Source organism: Opisthocomus hoazin, chromosome 6 (genome assembly GCF_030867145.1).
Source record: "Opisthocomus hoazin isolate bOpiHoa1 chromosome 6, bOpiHoa1.hap1, whole genome shotgun sequence".
NCBI classification, from domain to species: domain Eukaryota; kingdom Metazoa; phylum Chordata; class Aves; order Opisthocomiformes; family Opisthocomidae; genus Opisthocomus; species Opisthocomus hoazin.
In genome coordinates, this window is record NC_134419.1 from 39927989 (window position 1) to 39954837 (window position 26849).

General features: G+C 52.4%; 1 protein-coding gene across 45 annotated transcripts in view; it reads right to left on the reverse strand.

The window, feature by feature from the left end:
* Nucleotides 1-26849, reverse strand: part of SORBS1 (sorbin and SH3 domain containing 1) — a 217855-nt gene that overhangs the window by 66434 nt on the left and 124572 nt on the right. For 7 of the 45 annotated variants that reach the window (XM_075422797.1, XM_075422798.1, XM_075422796.1 and 4 more), the window contains 3 exons: nucleotides 21343-21453; nucleotides 2681-2736; nucleotides 1379-1444 (listed from right to left, as the gene is read on the reverse strand). In XM_075422797.1, the coding sequence (XP_075278912.1) occupies nucleotides 1379-1444; nucleotides 2681-2690 (76 nt within the window). In that variant the 5' untranslated portion in view covers nucleotides 2691-2736; nucleotides 21343-21453. Of the gene's footprint in view, nucleotides 1-1378; nucleotides 1445-2680; nucleotides 2737-6796; nucleotides 6980-14190; nucleotides 14302-21342; nucleotides 21454-26849 lie in introns of those variants that run through there. The other 38 variants (XM_075422830.1, XM_075422829.1, XM_075422837.1 and 35 more) reach the window with 20 other exon arrangements.

Consider the following 26849-nt stretch of genomic DNA (forward strand, 5'->3'; position numbering starts at 1 on the left):
TAAAAGAAAAAAAAAAAAGTGGGGCAGGGGAGCAGTGGTAAAAAACCCCACACAACGGCAACACTACTCAGAGGTGAAGCTCAAGAGGATCCGCCAAGATAAACCGGTTGTAAACAGCAACTGACTTGAAAAAAGAATAACTGGGGTTGGGCTTTTCATTTCTGCAGAGCCAGGATTTTCTCCTTTGAAGCCTACCAGCTTCCTGCACGCGTTAACTGGAAAACGCTCGATGCCTCCTCGCTTTCCACGCCGCCTCCCTCAGGGCTGCAGCACCAGGGGTACGAGGGACCCCACCGCCGACGCCTCGCACACCGGCGTCGGGGTGACAAGTACACCCCTTCGGCAGCACACCTCTCTCAGGGCTGCAGCACCGGGGGTACGAGTGACCCCACTGCTGACGCCTCGCACACCGGCATCGGGGCGGCGTGGACACCCCCTCGGCAGCACATCTCCCTGGTCCTGCCAACACCGGGAAGCACAGACTTCACCCATCCAGAAACGGCCTCTCAGGCAAAAGGATGGGGAAGATGGAAGAATTTTCTTCCAACCTCATAAAATCATTAATTTGGTGGATTGTTTTAAATTCTTTCTTTGTAAAAGCGGAACCCAAAGCAAACCCTGTTCTCCATGCTCCTCCCTGAGCACTGGGGGCCCTGCAAATACAACAGATCCCAAATCCAAACAGTCTGTGCTTTAGGAAACAACCCTAATTCTGTTCTGTTCTCTGACCGACTGAATTCACCCAGTCAAAATACTCACCACTATAAAAAGCCACCAAAGGAAAAGCAAGGAAACGAAACCAGCAGAAAACCAACCCATGCAGCCACATACTTTCACCCTGCCAAAACACACACCACCACCGCACAAAGTCGAACGCTACGAAGCACGCTGCAAACCTGCCGACGTTCACATGAAGACTGGTTTGTTTAGACAAGTTTGGGTTTTAAATCATTGCTAACGACAGATTTTTTTTTTTTTTTTTTTTTATAATGGTTTGTTCCTGCCTTTTAATCCTGAGCTCAAACCTTCACCTCCTGTGGAAGCTACCAGGATTCACATGGAGGCACCCCCAGAGCCACGCTGTCTGAAGGCACCAAGGTATTGACCCACAGGTGCTCACCAGGAGCGCGCAGCTTCCCTCAAAACAGCACTAAAAATATACCAACCCAGCCTGCCACCTTCCAGAGACAAAGAGCCCTTGTTGAGCTAAGAAATGCCGCTGCTGCTGGCACGGCGCAGCACAAGGCTCTGCTTGTACCAGTCGCCAAGCACACTCAATTTGTAAACCCTGCCATAGCGAATGTCCGGGGAGACCAAGCACGGCACGCAGCGGACATGCAGGGGAGCTGCCGAGGCGGCTGCGAAGCTCCTCACCCACCTTTCTCCTGTCCGATGCTGCTCAGCCCATTGACAACAGTTTTCGCAACATCAGTTTCTTCGTGTTCTGTAAGACAGACAAAGCAGCAGATTACTTCTGGGTTGAAACCTCTGCAGCCGAGTTCAACGTCTGACTATGAGGGGATGCCATGGGTCAGCACTGTTTGATCCACGAACCAGGAGTTCTTCCTACGGTCTCGGGAGATGCGACTTGGAAACGCAAGTCTCCCTTGGATGATGCCCCTGCTTCTCCTCTCACTCTGCCCACCTGGATCGCAGCCTCCTTTAAACAGGGACTTTGTACGTGCCTATGGCATCCAGCTCCGCGATGAGACTTTCCAGAGAGATTTTCGAAGTCCTCAGCTGACATGAGTAAAACTCTTGTGAATTCAGAGAAACACAGAAGATCATCCTAGAAAGGCCCTCCAAAGGTCACCTAAAGCCGCTTTCCTGATCCACGGCAGAAACAAATCTGCCTCCGCCACTCTGACAAACATTTGCCTAACGAGTTCTTAGGGGCTTCCAGCATCACCCTAGAGCAACCTGTTCCAGTGCTTCACAACCTGGAAGCTTACCAGCGCTGAGGCCAAGCTCCCAGCTCCTGTTCTTCAGGACCCGGTTCCTCTCCTAGTTTTCCTCTGGACTCTCTCCAAATGGTTCGCACTTTTCTCAAAATGTGGTGCTAAAAACCCAGACCGATACTCCAGCTCAGACTTGATAAGGTGCTAAAATCAAGTGGGAATATTACTCCGCAAGTCCTACATACGGCTCTTCAGGATGGCGCCCGCTTCGGGTTTCCCTCCGACTCAGCCTGTTACCCGGAGAAACCCAGCAGCTTTCCTCTTCCCAGCCAGCCCCCATTTTTCTTTGAGCAGCTGGTTTTTTCCTATCCAGATATCAAACTTCGCTATCACCCCTACTAAAATACATCAAATTGTTGCAGGTAATTTTTTCAGGTAATCAGTAATTTTCAATTCTTGAATTCCAAACTGAAAGCAGCTCAAGTGACCTACTCCGGCTCAAGATGTTTCTAGTCATTTTTCCAGCATTATGGCCCAAACAGAAACAACAAATGCAAAGCCAGGACACTTTTTCCCATGAAGCCATTCCGCTGTTGCCATAATAGTTAGATTCCCTGAGTTTTCAAGGGCTTGGACTCTCTTCTGGGAGGCAGAAGAAGAATCAAAAAAAGAAAGAGTAATTGCACCAGGAACAGGCAGGAATATTTCTAATAATAAAAATGGTATTTCTAGTAATAAAATGGAATGCTAGTGAGGGTGAGTGGGAAACACCACGGACTTACCAGAGCTCATTGTGGCAGAGGGACTTGCCGTCTTCACTTCTGGGTTCTGTTTATGCCTGCGCAAAGCGAAAGGCAGAAAGGTTACGTTACGTTTCATGCCTGCCCAGACAGCGCTGGACGCGATGCTGAACATTCCTCACAAAAGTCAAGGTACTCATCACAGTTCCTTCAAAAAAATTAGTTCCAAAACCCAAACAGATCTATGTCAACCACCAGTTACATTTGTTGCTGGTAATTACCAGAAATTAAAGAGTATTCCCACCCAGTAGAGGTACTACTTTCAGACTTTAATCCTCAACATCAAACACAGGATACCGATGAAAGCCCAAGAATCTATACACGGCAAAGTGTAAGTCTGGCTAGCTTCTAACATATAAAAAGTGCATCACCTTCAAGAAAAAATACCAAAATCTCAGCGAGACTGAAAGCTTTAAGCTAAAACCCTCGGCTTAGACCTCTGCCAGATTTCAAGGCGATCCGTTGCTCAGATCAAAGTCAGCCTCTCCTTTGAAAGATGCCACAAAACAGCAGAGATGCTGGTCGAAATGCGTGTTGACTTCCGCACCAGTCATTCCCAGTCCTGCAGCGCCGCTGGTGCGCTCGAGATCAGACTCCAGCAAGCAAAACTTTAAAACTAGAGTCTTTAAACCTCCTGGAACCAAAGGCAATGAAATTACCAACCGAAGAGAAAAACTACCAGATGGGGCCCAAAGCAGGGAAAAGTCCATTTTCGTGGTCACAACAGTCTGCAAAGGCCAACTGGGGGGCCAGTCCGTACTCCGTGCCCGCTCCTGCCGGACCTGGTGCCTGCAGCAAATCAACGGGTTTCAATGCCACACCACAGATGCTGGTTTGAACGGTCAAATTGCGGCATTTCTCCAACACAAGTCCGTCTTAGCCAAGATCTCTCAACTCTCTGAAGGTCCTCGGTTGAATTACAAACTCTTTAATTTTGTGTTCCAATCTTCTTTCCCTCCCCCTCAAAAGTTAGCGCTAAAGAGAGTGAGATCAAGTGTAACTCCAGCCAATTAATGATTTCCATCACACAAACAGAAATAGGTATCCGAAGCTGCAAAATCACATGGAAACAAAGGCCCTAATCTGGGAAGCACAGGGAAAAATTGCTCAGAGAAACAAGAAACCAAACAAGCGAGCTGGAGATGCTTGTTATCCTGTTCCACGAACTGGAAGCGGCACTGGGACACTGTACGAGGTGGAAACTGCCTTCAGGGAAACGAATTGGCTCTCCTGCCTCAAGCGTCTCCATTCCTAACTAGCATTTGTTTCACACCAGCCAGAATATAATGAGCACGTTCAACAGACACTCGAAAGGAAAGAAACGAAAATTCAGCAAGCAAATATAGTAACAGATCGGTCTGTGAAACCAGCCAGTATCTGGGCTCTCCAGCACGCCACCCCAGCAACAGCTGCCAACACTTCTGTATTTCAGCATTTTCCTCATTAAAACATCCACACGAGATACACACCATGGGCTGGCGAGGGCTCGGCAGGAGCCCGCCTTAGGACACAGCCGCTCCCAGTAACGCAGCGTGAAGCGGAGGGTGCAGTCCAAAACCAGCCACCCACAAAAGCTGAGCCTGGCTTCAAGGTCTGCTGCACGATGGTGCCTGCCCATGCAGTACCCGCTCTGTCTCTACCCTTTCCTATTAGCCGTAAGTACCCTGAAACAGTAAAGGGCAACACAGCCTGAAAATTTCGACAAATAGACTTAATAATGCTCTTTTTGGTTTTGGCTACAGAAAGATGCCTTAGCTTCAGCAAAGCAGAAAGCCTCTCATTCTAGCCCGTTTCTATCCAAGCTAAGGAGGTTTGTAGCACGCTCTCCTATGTACGGAAACCTCACTGGATAAACACAAGTCCCTCGTAGGGCAGGGAGCAGACTACGAGAAGAGGCAGCACCCCAGTAAGCCTCAAGCCAGCTTTAGGATTAAAGCCATTCTGAAGCTGAGGAGGTTGCTGGCACCCAGAAGTTCTGCCTCAGCACTGACCCTCTCCAGGGGCTTCATGCAAGTCATCAGAAAGTTTCCTCCACTCCAAGCTTCCCCAGCAACTCTGGTCTCTACAAACTCCATGAGGCGGGGAATCTAGCCTACCACCTTTTCAGGAGAGCAAAGGGGAAACACCGGCTCACTGTCTGGGCCAAGGCCAGGTCCAGTGCTGCTGCAACCCCAGAGCAACACAGGTCCCCTTCCACAACGGCAGCATCCCAGCAATTAGCCTTGTGACCCCGTGCTTTGTAATTTTTCAACTGTCTCACCTCTGTTTAGAAACAGTGATATCACAACCGCCATAAAACTCCAATTTCAGTGATGTCTTTTTGATTCAAGAGTCTCGGCGTTGCTCACTGTGAAGCACTGGCCTCTGTTGCATCAAGAAAAGAATTCACACCAAAAACAGCACAAGTATTTGGCCTTAAAAGAACAAATTACTTCTCAAAAGAAGGGATTTGAGGTTAAAAATAAAATGATAATTAAAGAAGTTCGATAAAATTAAATGGAGGAGGTGTACAAACTCATTAGAACTAGATCTAGAAGAGTGACTTTTCCACATTTGCCCACGCTTCCTAGCAATTACAGAATTCAATTAAGACAACAAGCATTCAGCATTCACGGACTGTGAAACCAATCACCATTACTGAAGCACTCCAAGGAACACATGCTTAACGCAGGTTCCCATACACAGAACGGAGTCGGCGTGCTCAGGGTGAGCGTAACCAACTCTGGGCGCCTGGGTTGGTGTAACTCCAGAAACGCCACTTACAAGTTGGTTTCGATCAGCTGGGGACCCGCATACAGACTTGCTGCGCGCAGGTGGAAATAACTGCTGGTTAGACTGAGGAAATTACGGTGCACACCTGGAGCTGAGAACATGCCTCAGTGCCCTCTTGCATCAGGGCTACAGTGTTCTCCTACCCGCCTCCCATACGCTTGCCCGAAACCACGTCCTAAAGTCCTGCTGGGCCTCGCCTAGCCTGAAGGCTGCTCTTGGGACCGGCCACACGGTCCAGGCAGATGGTATATCTGGCTCCACGGCCCCAGCACAGCGAAGCGTCACGTTGGGATGGTGCATCCTTTTGGCTGCAAAGCTGCCCAGCAGAAAAGGACCTTGGGGTGCTGTTGACCAACAGCCGGCTGAACATGAGGCCAAGAAGGCCAACGGCATCCTGGCTGGTATCAGCAATAGCGTGGCCAGCAGGAACAGGGAGGGGATCGTGTCCCTGTACTCGGCACTGGTGAGGCCAAACCTCGAGTGCTGTGTTCAGTTTTGGGCCCCTCACTCCAAGAAGGACATGGAGGGGCTGGAGTGTGTCCAGAGAAGGGCAGTGAGGCTGGGGAGGGGTCTGGAGAACAAGTCTGATGAGGAGCAGCTGAGGAGCTGGGGCTGTTCACTCTGGAGAAGAGGAGGCTGAGGGGAGACCTCATCGCTCTCTACAACTGCCTGAAAGGAGGGTGTAGTGAGGTGGGGGTTGGTCTCTTCTCCCAAATGACTAGCGATAGGACGAGAGGCAATGGCCTCAGGTTGCGTCAGGGGAGGTTTAGATTGGATATTAGGAAAAATGTCTTTACTGAAAGAGTGGTCAGGCATTGGACCAGGCTGTCCAGGGCAGTGGTGGAGTCACCGTCCCTGGAGGGGTTCAAAAACCTTGTAGATGTGGCACTTTGGGACATGGTTTAGCAGGCATGGTGGTGATGGGTTGGTGGTTGGGCTTGATGATGTTAGAGGTCTTCTCCAACCTTAATGATTCTGTGATCCCTGTACAGAGCTGTCCCTGCCAGGTTGGCCAGCCAGGCTGTCCACGGGCTGTAGAAGCAGGTGGATCTGGGAACATCTGCAGCTCCCAGTTCCCCTGGAGAACTCCCTGTAGACTTGGCCACGCCACTCCTGTGGACACGCATGCAAGTACGCACAGCAGCACTTCAGAAGGGAGCTTTTCAAAGGGAACCAGAAATGAGATCCCTCGTGTCAATATTAAAACAGAGAAACCGGTACTGACAGATCAGGCAAAACAACACAAATTAAATAATGATAACAATAATAATAAAACCCCCCTACTCCCAAACATCTCCTTCCAGCTCCCTGCTCTAACCAGCTCACCAGTGCCTCCTCGCCAGGCTGGAACTCGTGCCCTTCCCGCAGTGCGACAGACGCAGCCACGAAGGCTTCCAAGCCGCAGACATCCAAAACACAACGACAGGTACGGAATTCCTCTGCCAGCAGCCGTAACCCTGGACATGCCGATGTCCATACGTAACATCCACCAGCTCCTCGCCGCTTCGGCCGTACCTCTAGATGGACGTCCAGGCTTCCTTCCTCCCTTTCTGCCCCAGCGCACTCCTTCAAAGGCTGCAGCTCCTTCCCTACTTGGTGTGGAAAAGAGCGCAGTGCGTTTCGAAGCCTATTTAGGAGGAATGCAGATAAGTGGCAACCACTTCTACAGAGCATGTCTCTGGATTATCTCACACGCTCTAAACACTCGAGTACCCCCCCCGCAACGGCAGGGGGTAACAAACAGCTCAGTAATAGCTCCAAGAAGGACACGCGCTCTTAAGTCACTGGTAGCTCAGCGAAGAGTGGCGGGCGGTGGTTATTTTTGGTGGTCTGATGTGTGTGTGGGGAAAAGTAATTTCCTTTCATTTCTCCTCTCGATATTATTGACAGCTCTGATGACCTGCACAGGATTTTAAAACAGTCGCCGAACATGAGATGAGCATTCAAAACCAACAGGGCAGGTCCCTCCTCTTCCTGAGATTTGGGCTCCTGCTTTATCTTCTCAGGTCTGAGATTTTTTACACGTTCAAATTTCTCTCTCCATACACAGGAGCGTTAAGTGATCTGTGGCTGCACTTAAAAAGAAAAATCAAATTCTTAATTGCATTAGTATAACCTAGGAGGCAAGGCTTTCAGACTGCAGGGTTGATCAGCAACCACAAAACTCGCTTTCCAGCGGCCCAGGCCCCCCACACCAGCGCTCCCCTGCTCAGCCCCTCTCCCTGGGCTGGCTGCCACCGCATCCCCGACCCAGGCGCTCTGCCCAACCCCAGAGCTGGGGAGCGGGCAAAGGGCTGCCCGGCAGCCCACGCCTCCTGCCACGACGCTCCCTCGGCTCAAAGGAACTTGCTGGGAAGCACAGCTCTGTGCTTCTCATGAATGAGGCAGGAAAAAATAATTGGAATATAGGAGGCAGCGCCAGGCTAACGCAGGCAATCAGCTCTCTCTCCAAGTATCATTATTCTCTTCTCCTGGAAGAATATGTTGCCTGTCATTTTTATTTGAAGGGTTAAAGAACATCCTGTCATCCCTTCGGAAGACATTATGCTCCCAAGTGTCGCAAACAGATGCGTGAGCAAGCAGGGCACGCAGCAGAACCGCAGCAATTCCGCGCAAGGCAGTGGCCTCACCGCGCTCTTCCGCGAGCGGCGAGATAGCCGAGAGGGAGCAGCGAAAGCTCACTGAATGAAACAAGCGGCAGCACAGAACGCAAGCTTGGATAAGGTGTTCTCATAAATAACTGAACTTACAGCTGTTGGAATAAATAAACCATATTTCATCTGCAGTATCGCTGCTATTTTATTGTTTTTTCAAATATGGTGCATGCTTGTTTCCTTCCTGTTGGGCAAAATTCAGTTCCCCAGGGCACACCCGCCAGTTTTTGTGCGACTTATGAGGAACGTGCCACTCTCCGAAGTCAAATAGGAAATGCAAGCTAGGAGATGTGGCTCTAAGAGACGCTTTTGAACTAAGTCACCTCACAGCCACCACCTTCAGTGTTAACGGCGCTCAGCTGCAACCTGAGCCAACTCGGCTCACGATCACCACTTTGGGGGCAGAAAAGGACCTCCCGGCTCCTCAGGCCTCCTCCCCTGCTCCCCTCTCGTGGCTTGAACTCTGCTTCCGATTTGCAACTTGGAATTTAATTCTGATTTGCAACAAATTGGAATTTAATTCGTCAACAGCTCTGGCTAAATCATTCTGCACCAACGCAACTTCGTTGCTCAAGCAGCTCTTCCTCCCTCCGCTCACCCGCACCCTTGCATTTTTTAGCAGGCGATCGCACCTCCGAGTCTCCGTTTTGCAAGGCTGTAAACCGGCATTTCCGAAGGCCCTGCTCTGCCTGTTGTCACCCACCTCGGTAAAATCTGGCAAACGGTGGAAGATTCTTTAAAAGGCTGGCAGTCCCAAGTCTAAACTCTGCTTAATGTCACAGCACCAGCGAGCGAAGCCTGCAGCTGCCATGCCCAACAGCAGAAAAGGAGGTTGAAAAGGTAAATTGGCTTTTTTCACAGAATCACAGAACGTTCGGGGTTGGAAGGGACCACTGTGGGTCATCTAGTCCAACCCTCCTGCTGAAGCAGGATCACCCAGAGCAGGCTGCACAGGAACTTGTCCAGGCGGCGCTGGAATATCTCCAGAGAAGGAGACTCCACAGCCTCCCTGGGCAGCCTGGGCCAGGGCTCCATCACCCTCAGAGGGAAGAAGTTCTTCCTCATGTTCAGCTGGAACTTCCTCTGCTTCAGTTTGTGCCCGTTGCCCCTTGTCCTGTCGCTGGGCACCCCTGAAAAGAGTCTGGCCCCGTCCTCCTGACACCCACCCTGCAGATATTTAGAGGCATTTCTAAGGTCCCCTCGCAGCCTTCTCTTCTCCAGGCTGAACAAGCCCAGCTCCCTCAGCCTCTCCTCGTAGGAGAGATGCTCCAGTCCGCTCACCATCCTCATAGCCCTCCACTGGACTCTCTCCCGTAGCTCCTCATCTTTCTTGAACTGGGGAGCCCAGAACTGGACACAGTACTCCAGATGAGGCCTCACTAGGGCAGAGCAGAGGGGGAGGAGAACCTCCCTCGACCTGCTGGCCACACTCCTCCTAATGCACCCCAGGATCCCATTGGCCTTCTTGGCACCCAGGGCACACTGCTGGCTCATGGTCAACCTGTCGTCCCCCAGCACTCCCAGCCCCTCTCCACAGAGCTGCTCTCCAGCAGGTCAGCCCCAGCCTGTACTGGTGCCTGGGGTTGTTCCTCCCCAGGTGCATGACCCTGCACTTGCCCTTACTGAACCTCATTAGGTTCCTCTCTGCCCAACTTTCCAGCCTGTCCAGGTCATGCTGAATAGCAGCACAGCCTTCTGCTGTATCCACCACTCCTCCCAGTTTGGTGTCATCAGCAAACTTGCTGAGGGTACATTCTAACTCTTCATCCAGGTCGTTGATGAAGAAGTTAAACAAGACTGGGCCCAGTACTGACCCCTGAGGGACACCACTAGTTACCGGCCTCCAACTAGACTCAGTGTCGCTGATGACAACCCTCTGAGTTCTGCCATTCAGCCAGTTCTCAATCCAACTCAATGGGGCACCTTTTTTGCTCCGTTCTAATACTGGCCTGTCTACTAAAAACACTTCTCTGGCCAGCGCTAGTTCACATGGCGATTTGATGACTACAAGGACCTGCCTGCAAAGAAACAGACTGGAGTAGTTTTGCATCAGTGGCCAAATCTTCACCAAGTGACGCCGACTGACACTTACAGGGTTGTGGGGATGGAAGGTGGCTCCTGCTCGAGCCACCAACCCCTTGCTCCGCTCGGAGGACAGCCAGCCAGAGGGCTGCTCAGCGCAGGGCAGACAGCGGCGCAGCCCAATGTGCAGGGCATCGCCCACTCCCTCCGGCTTAGCCAGCTGCTCTCAGCAGCACCCTTGCAGTCAAAAACATTTCTTCTCCTGTCAACAGATTTTAAACCCGCTGTAACTGGGCTTTGACTTCTTCCCGAGTCCGTCACGGCTGCCCTCTGCTTTCTGCATCTGACAGCTGTGACCACAGTGACAGTCGTTGTGGCCCACATATCACCCGTGCCTGCTATGGAAACAAAGGCCTTCGTGCCACAGCCATACGCCCAAGCAGCTCTCACGAATATTTTAAAACTTCAGAAAGAAAACCAAAAGTTTCTAGGGTATTTTAAACAAAATCCCACCTTCGCCTCAGCCAGAGGCACAAGGCGCAGCGTTCGAGAGCAGCAGCAGCCGCGGTCGCTCAGGTTTCTCTGCCATACGCACGCCAACGCCTCACAGCTGGGAGCGCCCAACAAAGAAGCTGATACACGTCCTGTTGAAGGGAGCTCCCGGGCACAGCGCTCCGGTCGACAGCTCAGAGGGAACGCTGCGAATCATTGAACAGCACACCGCGACCCGGGACCGCTCGGGAGACTGAACTGAGGGGAGACTCGCACAGGAATGTGTCGCAGCCAAAGGGTAGTGGTCAACGGCTCAATGTCCAGATGGAGACCAGTGATGAGTGGAGTCCCTCAGGGGTCCGTACTGGGACCGGTGCTGTTCAATATATTTATCAATGACATGGACAGCGACATCGAGTGTACCCTCAGCAAGCTTGCAGATGACACCAAGCTGAGTGGTACGGTTGAGACACCAGAAGGACGGGATGCCATCCAGAGGGACCTGGACAAGCTGGAGAGGTGGGCCTGTGTGAACCTCATGAGGTTCAACAAGGCCAAGTGCAAGGTCCTACACCTGGGTTGGGGTAATCCCCGCTATCAATACAGGCTGGGGGATGAAAGGATCGAGAGCAGCTCTGCTGAGAGGGACTTGGGGGTACTGATAGACGAAAGGCTGGACATGAGCCGGCAATGTGCGCTGGCAGCCCAGAGGGCCAACCGTGTCCTGGGCTGCATCAAGAGAAGCGTGGCCAGCAGGTCGAGAGGGGTGATTCTGCCCCTCTACTCTGCTCTGGTGAGACCTCACCTGGAGTCCTGCGTTCAGCTCTGGAGCCCTCAGCACAAGAAGGACATGGAACTGTTGGAGCGGGTCCAAAGGAGGGCTACAAAAATGATCCGAGGGCTGGAGCACCTCTCCTATGAGGACAGGCTGAGAGAGTTGGGCTTGTTCAGCCTGGAGAAGAGAAGGCTGTGGGGAGACCTGATTGCAGCCTTTCAGTACTTAAAGGGAGCCGATAGGAAAGATGGGGACAATCTTTTTAGTAGAGACAGCAGTGACAGGATGAGGGGTAATGGTTTTAAACTAAAACAGGGTAGGTTTAGGCTGGATATAAGGAAGAAATTCTTTACAATGAGGGTGGTGAAACACGGGAACGGGTTGCCCAGAGAGGCAGTGGAGGCCCCATCCCTGGAAACATACAAGACCAGGTTGGACAGGGCTCTGAGCAACCTGATCTAGTTAGCGGTGTCCCTGCTCGCTGCGGGGGGGTTGGACTAGATGACCTCTAGGGGTCCCTTCCGACCCAAAGCTTTCTATGATTCTATGATCTGGGCAGGGAGCACTGACTACTGAAACCGAGATTTATTTACTGTTCAGGTGTAATTCATTCACTGACACCAGATTCACCTTTTTGCAAAAGGGGAATCTTCCAGACAACCCACGCTGACTGCACCCAGCCAAGAGGATGCTGGTTTTGCGCTTCAGCTGGAAGAAATGGAAGATCCACCGAGTTCAGGCTGCTCCGCCAGATCCACCGCGTTCAGGCTGCTCCGCTACTGCCCGGCAGAGCTGGGCAGCTGGGGTGCCCTGCGTACTGCACGTAACCCTCTGTACCCCTCCGACACGGGCCCGCTTCTGCCTTGGCAGAGCGACCGCCATAAATACGCAGCCCCAGCGACGTGTGACAACGGAGCCGTTCAGCTGGCTGCAGCGCTGAGGGACACAAACACTACGCGGCATTTGCCACAGTGAATGGCATTCTATAAATGCGATCGATTAGATCATCTAAACAACACCCAGCAGCTTCTCTTGCGTGATTCTGTATAACAAAGACGACAAAGGCTGTCCTCCCCTCCACCACACACACTCAAAAAAAGCAGTAAATAAAAGGAAGTTGCGTTAAGTAGAAATAGTAATTAGAGATTGACTAGTATCACAAAGTTCACATGCAGATTACAAGCCTTTCACAAAACTGAGGGTAGAGAGAAGATTCTGATGCACCTCCGACGTACAAACCAGACACATTAATGCTGCAGAGCACTTTCCAGCATCCCAGCCCCATCCCCAGACTCTAGCTGTGTAGGGCCAAGGATCTGCACAGGCGTTAACGAATGCTCGCAGTGGCACCCACACCAAACGTTAATGTTTAATTACGACCTCTGCTAGCACTACCTGTTTTGAAGCTCTGCCCAAACACTCACTAAGCAACAGCTAAGTATATCAGCTATATAGGTGATATTCCTGTTTTCTGCAGAGATGGAAGATTCGTGCCTCCGTCCAAAATCAGCTGAGCTGGCACAAGGTGCAGGTATCCAGCTTACAGGTTGCTCTCTATATTTCCAGAACAATCAAAACCCGTCTGAGAGTCAGTCTTGTTTACTCACAGCAGCAACAATCTCCAGGGAACCACATAAAGCTAAGTCTAGCTGATGTGTATGTGGAGCCAGGCGTACCACACTTCCAGCACACCTTCAACAAGCCTAGGAATGCAACCTGAAATTAGGCAGGGTCGTTCTCCTCTGCCTTTACCAACGTGGAGGCATGGCTACATTAGGAAAACTGCCAGGGAACCAATTCAGCTACCCAAGTATCAGGCACCAAAAGGTCCCAGCAAAGCCCAGAAGGCTGGTCACCGTCACGCATCCAGGGCCGGCCAGCGAAGCTGTGCCTGCCAGGGAATTCAGGCTGGAGTGCTGCTCGTCAGCCTTCCCAGACCGCGGTGCCTCTGAAGTCACCTACACGCTGGGATCACAGAATCACAGAATGGTCGGGGTTGGCAGGGACCTCTGTGGGTCACCCAGCCCAACCCCCTGCCGAAGCAGGGTCACCCAGAGCAGGCTGCACAGGACCTTGTCCAGGTGGGGCTGGATATCTCCAGAGAAGGAGACTCCACAACCTCCCTGGGCAGCCTGTTCCAGGGCTCCATCAATGGTGATTGACGATCATCATCGGGATGAGTAACACAGCGACTGCTCCTCCACTGAGCACTCAGCGCGCTCCGAGAGCACCAAACCACTGGGTTAAGCAACAGTCTGACATTCCAAGGGTCTCCAGAAATAGCAGAAAATCTCATTCCAGAAGCCAGTCCTCATCTCATTCCAGGAGCCAGTCCTCATATTCCCTTCCCTCGACTGCTCTAGCCTCCAGCGACCAAATACACATATTGCTGAGAATCCATTCTCACCACTTTCATTCTGGCAATGGACTCGGAATCAGCATTCAGGAATTGCTTTCAATCCCTCCTTCCCATAGAAACAGTCCGAAGCAAGATCCAGTCATTGGGGTAGGGAGGCACGGACCTGCCCATCTCCCTTCAGGAGAACACCGACCCATGTAATAACTGCCTTGGTATCTCCTCTCTTTCCAAGCAGCAGCTGGAAACACCCATCCAAACGAAAACAGGGATCGGGAAATCAGCGTGCCCTGTCCCAGCAGACCGACCCACTCGCTGCACACCCCAGCGCCACGTACAGCCCCGGGAGCTCGGCTCACAGCAGCTGTAGGAGGGCTAGGCTTCGGCTAACCGGGACGAAAACATCGGCCGGTGTCCTCACCTTGATTCCGGCTTTTCAGTCAATGGTGCCATTTTCTTCGTCCCTTGATGTCACTCCATAAGCAGCACGAAAGAGCTAAGGAAACCTTTCACTGCGCTGCCCAGTCACTCGGCTGCCGAGGTGTAACGAGAAATTTGTGGAGGCATCTCTCCCTCTCTTGCCGGCACCCTTAAATACTTTGCCCCTCCTACCATGTGCTTTAATTAGCCAGCTGGTTCTTAGTCACCCGGACCCGTCACCAGGCTCGCTCACCCCCAGCCACCCTGTCACTCCCTGCCACCGCCGCTGCCGAAGACACTGGCTCTTCCTGCAGCGCGGGAGCTGGCGGAAGGAGAGACAGTTTGGAGGTGACACCTCATTGTAGCATGGGAATGGGATGCACTTCGGAAAGGAAAATGACTGGGAGACCTGGAGAAATACTGGAGTACAGGGAAAGTACTTGAAAAAGCACCTTTTTTAAAAAAAACAACCAAACAAGCAGCATCTGCTTGTCAAGCAGGGAATATTTTCATCAGCACTGGACACAGCAGATCCTGTTTCAACAGGCAGGAGCTGAAGCGGCAGCTAAAGCTTCGGCACTTGGCAGCTGAGATTTGTAGCATACCTGACGTGACCCAAAGGGAAGCTGACTGCTTGCATGGCTCTTACATGTTCTATGCCCACAGCATAGGCACCATCACGGGCATCAGAGGAGCTTTCATCCCCACCACAGTGCAGCCCGGCTCCCCTTTCGACAGCCCAAAGACAGCAGCGGAGGTGCCAGCTTTTAGGAGCGTGAGCAGCCCCGTGGTAAGGAAGGCGAGCGGCGGCACAGGATCACCCTTCCTTCCACGGTGAAGGCCTGCGGAACAACCAACCGCCACCAAGACTTCCTGAAATCAGACACTGGAGACTGGTTCGTGCAAGACCAAGTGGTAGCTGAACAGCGGAAATTATCTGCAGGAGGCCCTCAAGTCTCTCGGTACCGTTCCTTTGCCACCAGACCGCGGCAGCCAGTGCACCAAGCACCGCTGGCTCTCGTGACTGAGGCTCCAGCACGTCTTTATCTGCAGCCCGCCTCCGGGTTTTGATTCCTCAAAGGTTCACGTACAGGCATTGATCCGCTGCCAAACTCAGGCTGACATAAAATGTACTGAAGAATGTTGCAAGGCAAGCATCTCGGCGCTCACACAAGACCTAGATGGCAAGGGCTGCTGCTTGCAGAAGGGCGCAGAGCAAAGGTTACCTGCCTGGGTCAATGCTTACTCCAACCTCAGATTCTTTCAGTAAAACGTTTGTGAAGGACACAGAACAAAGGTCTCCAGATACCTACACACGTAAACCCATCCTGCTGCACTGTGAAACGCGGACTGAGGTTCTGCCAGCAGCACCAGCTCTCCCTTCTCCTCCCCACTGCACCTTTCAGCATCCCAGTTCTTACTCCCACCACACGAAGCATTGCATTGTTAGCCAATACAGGCACAATTCTGACCTGGTGTATCAGCTCAGGGGCCAGGGGAGGGTGGAAAATGCTAGTTAATATTACTTCACAGAAGCACAGAATGGTAGGGGTTGGAAGGGACCTCTGTGGGTCATCTAGTCCAACTTCATTTCAGGCCGATCTCACATCTCAGTGTGAACATACCACTGGTGGTTCTAACTACACTAAACAAAGGGCCCCCGAGCCCACGTTTACTACCACATCCCAACAGACTGCTGTTGGGGAGCCTGTACCTGGGGCTTTGGTTTCATTTACCCCAGGAGATACCAGACGCTATTTGCTGATTGATCTAGGTTTAAACTCCCGCCCCTTTGAAAGCCAGGTGTATTTGGTTTGGGTGGAGGAGGAAGAGAGTTACTTCAGATGTATCAACAGTCAGAATAAAGGATGATGGAAAACAGCATGTTTCAAATGGTCAGACCCCACTGTCCTCTCTGGAAAAAACCCCAACAAACCCCAAACCCCCCCAAAACCCATGTTGTTCTCAAAACAAACCAGGCAAGCCAACAAAAAAGCCCACAGCATTGTCCAAAGTAAGCTGTGCAGTCATCGCCAGCTCCAACTACTCGAAATATACTCGTTTATCCAACAGCTCCCTCGCCACCCGAAGATCACCTCCTTGATCTCCTTGAAGTCTGTCGTGGAGCCTGGATCACATGAGAGCGTGTCAGCTGGAAGCCCTCCTTGCTGCGTAGCAGGGGATTATAAATGTGCCTCTGATAGTTTGTCTTCAGGTAATAAAAATGATTGTGATAAAAATGTTGAGAGTAGAAACCATACCACAAAAACACCAGCTACTGAACGAAAGAGTGGCACCGAGGGAGAGGCAAAGTAGGGAAGGATCCAGGGGCTGGCTCAGATCCAAACTTCGACAGGAAAGCTCAGGTGAAGGACGGGGTCTGAAACACTTCTGGTCTTTGCAGGAACCAGCTTAGACAACCTTAAAAGAGCTTGGCAAGGAAGGAAGAGTTTCTGCTACAGGCAGCCACTTCGCTGGAACACCGCGTTTTCACGGGATTTGCTATTCCACTAGCGTCAAGGGCCAGCTGGGCAGCGAGCTTTGGCTGCACGGCCCCATAGCTTGGTTGCTTCCAAAGCCAACCTTTAGCACAGGATAAAAAGCTTTACGAAGCGCTCCTGTTTCACCATCAACCCACAGCAACTGCGCACCAGGCGTTGCCATTTCCCTGGCACCCGCTGCTGCGCGATCACAGCTGTATTTTCCACCCATGCTCCTCATGGCTCTGCGAAAGACATCACCACCACAACAGCTGAAGGGAAGAGCAAAAGGGACAACACCATTTGCACAGCAAAGGAAGGACAGACACCAGTTCTAGTACACTCTGGACCACTGCTCTAGCAGCCCCTGGACAAGGCTACCCTCACCATGGCTGTTTTGCTACCACAGTCATGAAAACATCCCTTCACTGGAGGCAGCGGGTTGTTCTAATTATCAGCTACCCTGGAAAGTTTGCTGCACAATCCACGCAGTTTTGTGCCCCACAGCCATACTAGTTCTTCTGTGCCACCCCAACACGCCGTGTGGCTAGGCTCTCCAGCCACCACAAGAGCTCAAAGCGGTGCTGGGACATACAGCTCAGAAAAGGAGGTGCTTTTGGTAGACCTGGGAGATGCTAAGCAAACGGGATTGATCTTACTTCGGTTCTGCAAATGGAGGAGGAAGGCAAGCAAGCTTGCATCATGCTCGCGCTTTTAGTTCAGTTCCCTCCGAGTTCTCGGGTTTGAATTGCAAAATGAAACTCGGCCAAAACAACACGCTGCTGCTGGAGTTCCACCCAGCACGGTGAACGAGCACAAACTCACTCACCCCTCGCCCTGCCAGGCTGGACCTTCTGCTCTGTTACCAAACAGCCACCTGGGTTCTGGTTAGGATGGTTTCACAGCACCCTCCCTGCCGTCAGAGATGAGCCCTAGCTTGCCCCAAAGCTCCCAACACCCTCAGATGCCTCAGACCTGAGCCTGAAGTCCGTGGCTCAGCTCTCCCCAGCGATGGGCACCCACGTCCTCGCAGAAGGGACCACCGCTGCCAGCAGCCCCTGCACCCTGCCAGGCAGCTCAGGGCACCCGCACCGGGACTCCATGAGCACTTACAGCTGAACCTGTGCGGCACCAAGGGGCTCGGGCTGTCATCAGAGGCTAGGCAAAACTCTTTGTCAAGATGTACACGCGCCTTTTAAGGGCTCTAGGTAGGACCTTCATCTGCAGGACAGGAGTTAAGGGCTGGCAAGAGGCCCTTGCAACAATAACGTGTGCATTAATAACACAAATACTATGTGTGGAAGCACATAACCTGCTAAGCGTACAGAGAACAGTGCAGGCTACAAGACAAACTGCTGGAAAATTTTCTCAAAGGGCTGAGAAAAGCCAACGCATGATTTGGCTTCCTTGCTGAAGGACGAAGAACTGTCCCAGCGTCCCTTCTGGCTGCTGGAGATAAGGGTTACGCTGTTGGCTGGTGATCCCTCACTTAGAATAAAACACTACCTGGTAGGATCGCAGCTGACCAGGACTTGGGATGTACAGCACCTTAAGGCAGACTCCTGCAAGAGGCATGGCTCCCACCGACCGGAGAACTCCACGGGAGCTGGGAGGCACTGCCTCCCCCCAGCACAAGCTGGGAGCGATCAGCTGTGTAGCAGTCACCCCATTAGCAGCTCCTCCCAGCTCCCACCGACCCCCTGACCTACTGAAACTCTCGCACGTAGAAGAAAGTATCACCTCACCCATCTACCTGGAACAGCTGCTGACCCTGGCCCAAGCAGTTTTGTGCAATTCAGGACCTGCTACACACGGCACTGCAGGGATAAAAACTTAGGGCTCAGCTATGCTCATCCAAGTCCAGCAGAGGGCTACGAGGATGGTGAGGGAACTAGAGCATCTGTCCTACGAGGAGAGGCTGAGGGAGCTGGGCTTGTTCAGCCTGGAGAAGAGAAGGCTGAGAGGGGACCTTAGAAATGCCCATAAATATCTGCAGGATGGGTGTCAGGAGGATGGGGCCAGACTCTTTCCAGTGGTGCCCAGTGACAGGACAAGGGGCAATGGGCACAAACTGAAGCAGAGGAAGCTCCGTCTGAACATGAGGAAGAACTTCTTCCCTCTGAGGGTGATGGAGCCCTGGCCCAGGCTGCCCAGGGAGGTTGTGGAGTCTCCTTCTCTGGAGATATCCAAACCCCACCTGGACGCGGTGCTGTGCAGCCTGCTCTGGGTGAACCCTGCTTCGGCAGGGGGTTGGGCTGGGTGACCCACAGAGGTCCCTTCCAACCCCGACCATGCTGTGATTCAGTGAAATGAATGGTGGTTACAGCACGCAGCCAACAAAACACACATCCTCACCTGGCACGGAAGCACCTCCCGGCCTCCACACCCTGTACCACCACTTATGCTCCGGCAAAAGGGAAGCAAAACCTGCGTGCTGCGATTCGGGGCATACACGCCAACCTGGGGCGTGGGACGCAACGATCGCGCTCGGTGATCCCCGGACTGCGTGTGGCAGGAGAACCCAGGCTCTGTGCCCCTACAACAGAAGACCATCAATGGCACTTCGCCCAACAGGTTTAGTTTAGGCCAGAGCCATCCGCACTGACCCAAGCAGGACCTCACTCAACGAAAAGCGCCGCTGGCTGTGAAGGTAACAGAATACAGCCCAATCAATATTAAAAGCTTCTGTAATAGCTCTAGCTGTTCTACCAGTGCTCTTAACCTTCATGCTGTAGAGCTTAAATCAACCTTAAGGTATGGTCAGGACAAAAACCACCTCCTATATGACACACAAGGCAGCTGATTTTTTATAAAATTCCCTCATATTTCTGCAGACTCAGAACACTTTTTAGTATATCTCCGGGCCAGCACCCAAGCTTACTGCCTCTTCTAATAACAGTCATTTGGCAGGTTGTCAAGGATAAAAAAGGAGAGGCAGGAGCACAGTAAAGAAGGGAACTAGCAGAAGCTGCAAAGAAAATTCAGACTGTGCTCTCTCTCCATCTCAGCATCTTCCTGATGCTTTTCCCTGCACCCTAATTGCTAAAGACAAGCGAATACCCAATCAGGCTATCGACCGCCGACCCGCTGTTCTTCAGGAACAGAACTGCAGAGCCAAGAGCAGCAACGTGTCTGCTACAAGCCAGGGCATTCACGGAAATTAAGCGCCAGCAGTTCTGCCCAGCGTACTTGCTGTGTGTGTCACCAATAAGTAGCGATCCAGCCCTTAACACCAGGCTGAGGAGAAATCTGGGTTTCCCTCTAACGTGGCCAGTTGGCTGGAATTACTAACCAGTGACATTTGTAACTCTGCAGGCTAAGGAGAGAGCAATCATATCTCGCAGTTCACAACGGCAAGTCATTGCCTTTGAGAGTTAAGGAGGGCTTTGGTTTCCCCTTCTCGTTGATTCCTCTCCCTCAAACTGTGCCTGCCACCGAGTTTTGAAGGCCTCACTGACTTTAAACCTGTCCTCTAAGGGCAACACTCAGGTATAGGTGTACTGAGAGGAAGCATGCTTGAACCTCTTCCAGAAGATGAGGACAAAAGCTGATCCTTGCCCATCCCCTCCCATCACATCAACACTTCTTGTCAGAGCAAAGAAACAGCAACTGGATGACTAAGTAATGATAATGACTGCTTCTGAGCGCACTGCTGGGCTCTGATTAGATCTTCCTGGCTTCTAACCAGATTAAAAAACACAACACTGGCCATTTAGAGAGGCAGGACTGGCCTATTAGCGTCAGTGCAGGGCTCAGTCAAGATGCTCCTGAGTCACTGTCTCCATCCAGAAAGTCCAGATCCTTCACTGGGCTGACTGGTAATGAAGCAAACAAAGACGCTGCCCATCAGGCCACGAGCTGCTCCCACGACCCTTTGTGTCCAAAGTTCCTTAGCCCAAAAAACCACAGCTCGACAGGCCCTGGGGAACATCCACCTCTGGAGGCGTTGGGAGTTTCCACATCCTATACTCACTGCCCTGTGCTGAATAAGCAGGAGCTACGAATCTATGAGCAGACTGGGAAGACATTAAGGAAAACATCTGAAACACACTGTCCCTTCCAGCATCTCTGCCTTGTCGACTCTCCATCTGTTCCCAAAAGCTCAGCGGAAAAAATGAAAGCTCCATCTTCCTGCTTCCTCTAAGCTCACTCTCACTGTGGCTGCTCTGGTTTCTGGCACAGTGCTGCCTTATCTCAAAACCTAACCCTCACCCCAATTCCAGAACCCCACTACCTCCGTATGTTTCTGACCTCAGCTGAAGGTGTTCATTGGCATCAGCCTTAGAATAAACAGAAAAGAGCTTGGATGGAAAAGGATGTCACAAATGCAGATAATAAACAAGGAGCACACCTGATGGTGGGAAAGTTGAATTTAATCCTTGCTGGGACTACTGTGTTTTATCTAATGCACTTGTGATTCAGCAAAAAAACAGCACTTGGAGCTTGATCCTTTTTCAAGAACTGGCACTTCTGACTGGCTCACTTACCAAAAAAACCCCATATAATACAACGGTACTCTCACCAACATGTAGCTTTCTGCTGCCCAACCCGGGCAGGCTGCTACCAGGAAGAAAAACTCCTTCCCTGCCAGTGACTGAGGCGATTTTGGCGCCCGAAGCCCAGCTGAGATCTCCCAGCGACGGGCTCCTTCCCCTCCCCGTCAGGGTACTCACGCCAGTCAGCTGGCTGAGCGACTCAGGCCCGGCTCCAAAGGACGGGATCCTCCGATGGCGACTTCCTCTCTGTCTCCTCTTCACGTGCACCTCCCACGTAACAGCACATACCTACAGAAGCCAAAGAGGCAGAAAATGCCATCAGTGCCACCAGGCCTGCTGCCCAACACAGCTGCCAAGCGGGCTGTGCCAAAGCCATCAGCCCTCCACAGACCTCACGGCACTTCTAGACGAAGCGCTTCCCTCCGCTCACCACGTGGGAAGCACGGTCAGCGCAAACAGCGGTCGGGCCAGCTCCGCATCCTCACATCCCCTGTGTGAGAACCGATGCTCTCCAGGGCGGGCTGAACCCACGTCCGCTCCCCTGCCTTTCTGATGCAGATCCCCCCTGCCCCGAGCAGCACGGACAGCTGAACAGCACGAATACTCACGCCTCCCTACAACCTACACTGTGCTCACTCCTGTAAATCACTGCGGATTCCAGCTTCATTTAGTACACTGGTTTGCAAAATGCAGAAAAAGAGCAGCAAACACGCATCTGGCGCAGCGATGCCTGATGCATAAACAGGCTTGTGCGATCCGGAGCCTGGGCTGGGAACAGGGGTAACAGCCAACTCCCCACTGCCAGGAATAAAATCCCTTGGAGGGCAGGCAAGGAGGAGACACGTGCTAAGGAACACACTTCAGGCTGCCTTGGGACAAACTCCTTGGCTGGGGCACCCAGCTAGACAGAGCGCCACAGAGGCACAACTCCCAGGGGACACTATTTATTTGGCTTTTTGCCTGCCCTGACAGTTACTAAATGTGGCTATTTAACTCCAGTTCAATATTAAGTCTAAACGGTTAGACGTGACATTGATTTGATGGCCACGCGGCTTTCCTGTTTCACTCCATAACGTTAACAGCAGCCTGGCTTTAGCGAGATGTCTTTGCAGCTTGATTTATGAGCTAAGTATTGACAGCACTCAACTTTAATTGTGTCATTTATCAGGCTGAACTGGTCATCCAGCCACCCTACGCTCCTTCTGCACCGAGCGGAGAGAGGGGTTCTTCAGAGGGCAACCCAGCCTCTCCCTACACTGCTGCCTTCTTCACACTCCTCTGTATTCAACAGCTCTAAAAAGAGCTTGAGGAGACCAGCTAGCAAGGTTTCATGCCCACGCTGGATGACTGAACCGATGCTCATGTGTGTTTTACCGACGCTCCGAGGTGAGCAGAGTCACGTCTCTTCCAACAAGCAACACAAGACCAGAACCTCCACGGGCCTGGCACCCAGCAAGCCTCGCCAGCTGAATGTCCTCATGGCAGTGCAGGTGGGGCATGAACATCACACGGAGAAAAGAGAAGGCGATGCTCAGAGGTGAAACCTCACCAGGGTAGCAGGGACCTTGCCTGGGAGCCGTCTCGGAGCACGCCCACAGAGCTCTAATAACATGATGTTGTTACAAGCCTCAAGCCTTCTTTCAAGACTCGCCAATGTCCCAAAGCATGAGCCTAGAAGAACTGGACTTTCTTTCGGTAAAACTGGAATAGTCAAACGGAATCTGAAACAAGTCAGAGTTTTCTGTCCACGACAGTCTAGTAGTTTCTCCATCTCCAACACGTAGAAAGGGATCAGTGAAAGGACACATGTTGAAGCGCTCATTGCTGCTACTGGGAAGAAAAATTCTGATAAAGGTGTCCAGAGTATGCACCGAGAGAGTTAACGTTCCAGCAGCGAGGCCGAGCCCCAGCTTTGCTGCGGCACATGAAGCTGCGTTCCTGGCATGAGCTCGCTGGCTCTCCCAGCCTGTCCTGTCCTCGGGAGCTGGCACAGGGTTGCAGCTGGCCAGAGTCCCAGCCACCAACGGCTGCCCTGAGCTGAGCACTCTCTCCCCATCGCTAGCTGGGCTGAGAGCGGGAGGAGAGGGTAAACGGCACAAAAAGCAGCTGATGGAAACTCCTGTGGAGCTGAGCGTTGTTTACAGCCAAGGCTCCGAGCCGGCACGGCGCCAGGGAGCACAGCCAGACCTAGGAATACGGACACAGGTCACGGCTCGTCTGCACTCCCACCTGGAAGAGGCAGTCCAGAGGTCGAACTTTCCCCTTGGCAATATGCCCCACATTAGCTCCTGGAGGACCGTTAAGAAGCGACTTGTTGGTGAAAAATCAACACAGGATTTGCAGCAGGATTCGGTTCGGACAAACTTTACGCCCACTGCGGTCGGTGACAAAACTTGCCTTCTGGTCTGGGGCAGCAGAACCAGGGCAGCTGGCGGCAGCAGAGAAGGACAACAGAGAGGGATGGTGAGGGGACTGGAGCATCTCTCCTGCGAGGAAAGGCTGAGGGAGCTGGGCTTGTTCAGCCTGGAGAAGAGAAGGCTGAGAGGGGACCTTAGAAATGCCCATAAATATCTGCAGGGTGGGGGTCAGGAGGACAGGGCCAGACTCTGTTCAGTGGTGCCCAGCAACAGGACAAGGGGCAATGGGCACAAACTGAAGCAGACGAAGCTCCAGCTGAACAGGAGGAAGAACTTCTTCCCTCTGAGGGTGATGGGAGCCCTGGCCCAGGCTGCCCAGGGAGGTTGTGGAGTCTCCTTCTCTGGAGATATTCCAGCCCCGTCTGGATGCGGTGCTGTGCAGCCTGCTCTGGGTGACCCTGCTTGGGCAGGGGGTTGGGCTGGGTGACCCACAGAGGTCCCTTCCAACCCCGACCAGTCTGTGATTCTGTGACAGCGCCGGAACAGTTTCAACCTTTCTTCATTTGATTTTTTGTTATTCTTCAGCTGTGTTCTGGCTTTCTCTGCTGTTAGAGTTTGATTTCCACCGTAACAGAGAAGCCTGCTGAGCTTGCACTGAATAATGAAAACGGGACCTGGACTCTCCCCGCACAAGCCGCCAGCACACCGGGCCCCCAGCAGTGACCAAATGCTACAAAAAGCAGCGTTCAACTGACCAGTGCTCCCACCAGAAGCTTGGAAAGAATGGAGCGACGTAGCAGGTGAGTGCCAAAATCAAGCCAGGAGAGCAGAAAACAAAAAACCACCACAAAACCAAAAAAAAAAAAGCCCTTACCATGCTGCTGGTAAAGAGGTTTCCTGTGTGGTGGTTTGGTTTTATTTCCTTTTTTTTTTTTTTTTTTTTTTTGATTTAAGTAGGGGTTTCTCTAACTCTAAACATTCCTCAAGTTTCGAGCATTCAGATCTGTAGCCAAACCCATCACCATGGCACAGGGCGAGCTGTGGTCGGCACGGTGCTGAGGCACCGCGGCACAGCCTCGTCCACCCGGGACCCAGCCCTGCCCGATGGGGCTTTTCAGAGCGACACGGGAAGGGAGCAGCAGGAACAAGCTGGGGACGAGCCTAAAGCACAAAGGCTACCGAGGTCCAGGTTTTCATGGCTGTTTCTGGAGGCTGCTCTGTTTGTGGTGAGGGCAGGTACAGCGCCTGACAACGCTACGGTAGCGCAGAGCCCAGCTACCCGGCTCCTTCTCCCTTTCCGAGGTCAACAGCCAGTAACCCGGCACTTCTTGCAAGGGCTGGACACAGGCCACGCTCAAACCGCGTCCCCGTGGAGAAAGGAACGCTGCCCAAGTCAAAAAGGAGAGGTGAGAAACAGAAGATTCCCTGTGGCAGACAGCAGCCAGGCGCGATCCAGCACGACGAGCCCGCGCGCACGCTCGCGAGCCCTGGTAACGGCACCGACTCACGACCGGCCCCCCGCAGACACGGGCCTCAGCTCCGCACACTGCGGTTCTTGCATTGTTTCTCCACACTTCACAGCTCGATCTGGCACACAACCCTGCGGGCAGCACAGCTCCCAGTGACCCCCCCGGCAGCGATGGAAACTCCCTCCATGGGTCTCACACCCGAACACGACAGGGGGGCAACAGACATGCACCCAGCCCCCAGCTCGGCAACCGGAGGTGCCCAGCAAAAGCCACCCGGGAGCTTCACCTTGTTTTCGAGGTGAAAAGAGCAAGGGGCTGGCCCCGCTCGACTTCGTTGCGTTGTTTGTACGGCGCCCGGTGCTTGGGGCACTGGGCTGCAAAATCAAAGCACGTACAACGGCAGTGAAAACAAAACCAAACACATCGGTGCGGGGCCAGCTCTGCAACGGAAAAGGAAAGGGTTCGAAAGAAAAGAAAACCAGCAAGCAACACTCAGATCTAAAGGACATCTGGAAAACAACAGCTTTAAGCAGCTGTGGAAGGCTAGGAGAATAAAAATATTATTTTTGCTGTTATCCCTATAAGAACAGGCAGCCCCTCTTCCAAGGAGTTTAAACGGAGAAGACAGACGGAGGAGCAATGATCCGACCTGGTCACGTAACACCAGGATCAGCGCCAGGAACAAACCGTGACACCCCTCTCTGAGCACAACGCTCTTTTCGCCAGTCTGTACCACCTCCGAGGCTGGTACCCACCCAGCTTTTGCAGGCATTTCCATCAAAAACTGCTTGTCGCCGTCCCGCCTGCCGCGGGTTACCACTCCCCGCAGTCCACGCGAACGCTCCGTCCATCGGCAGAATCCACCAAGCTAAACCGAACAACCCGTGAAGGTAAATTCAGCTCATCTATCTTCTCGACGCCGACCAGGCAGTGCTCACGTGCGCTCTGCTTCAGCGGGCAAAGCTACGAGCGGAGCCAACCATTGGCGTCGGTACGGCAACAAGCGCAGCGTGAAGGGGGGACGAGGGTCCCCGTCTGCAACCTGAGCAACTGTTTGCTAAGCTGATGCTTGTCCCTGGTCTCAAACACGGTTACGACTTCCAGACTGGGAGAACACAAGACTTGTGGTTCAGATAAGAGGAGATATCAATGGATCTTTTAAAAACTTCTTATCTGAGCCACGCCATCTTGTGAGTGCTAGCTTAGCAAGTGTCGAATACAACAGAACTGCCGTCCCCAGCCAGCGCAGCAGAGCAGACTTTGGTAGTTCCAAGAGGATCAGCCCGTTATTGATAAGTCATCTCTAATGTTCTTGGCTTTCAGATAGTTTACTAGATGTTACCAAACCAACTGTTTGCATGTGATTCTGTGACTGCTTCGGGACAGCCGGCCAGCATTCAGCCCGTGCCTGGGGACTGGGACGAGTCACAGAACCCTGCTTGGGGCCAGCAGAAGAGTGAAGACAACAGCGGTGCTGTCACTCTTCTACATGCAAGACCAAAACCTGCAAAACCACGTGATTCCCAGCGAAGTCAACAACAGCACAAGTACATTCCAGGGTAGCTCTTCATCTCCAAAAACTGGTTTAGGTTTTCTCTAATGTAAAAGTGAACTCAGAGACCTTTCATCTTAGCAAGCTTATGTAAACCCATGGCTTTCCTCACCCACTGCTCAACAAACATGACCCATGCAGTATGTGATCTCCAAAAGCAACTTCCTTACATGGACCGCTCGGGTTCAGCTCTGCTGAGAAAACATTGTCGGCACATACCAGATTAGCTCAAGCTGCCTTCTCGGCAGAAGCAACTCGCGGCTGCTGCTGCCGAAATTCCTCTTTCGGGTTTGTTCAGCCCGGGCC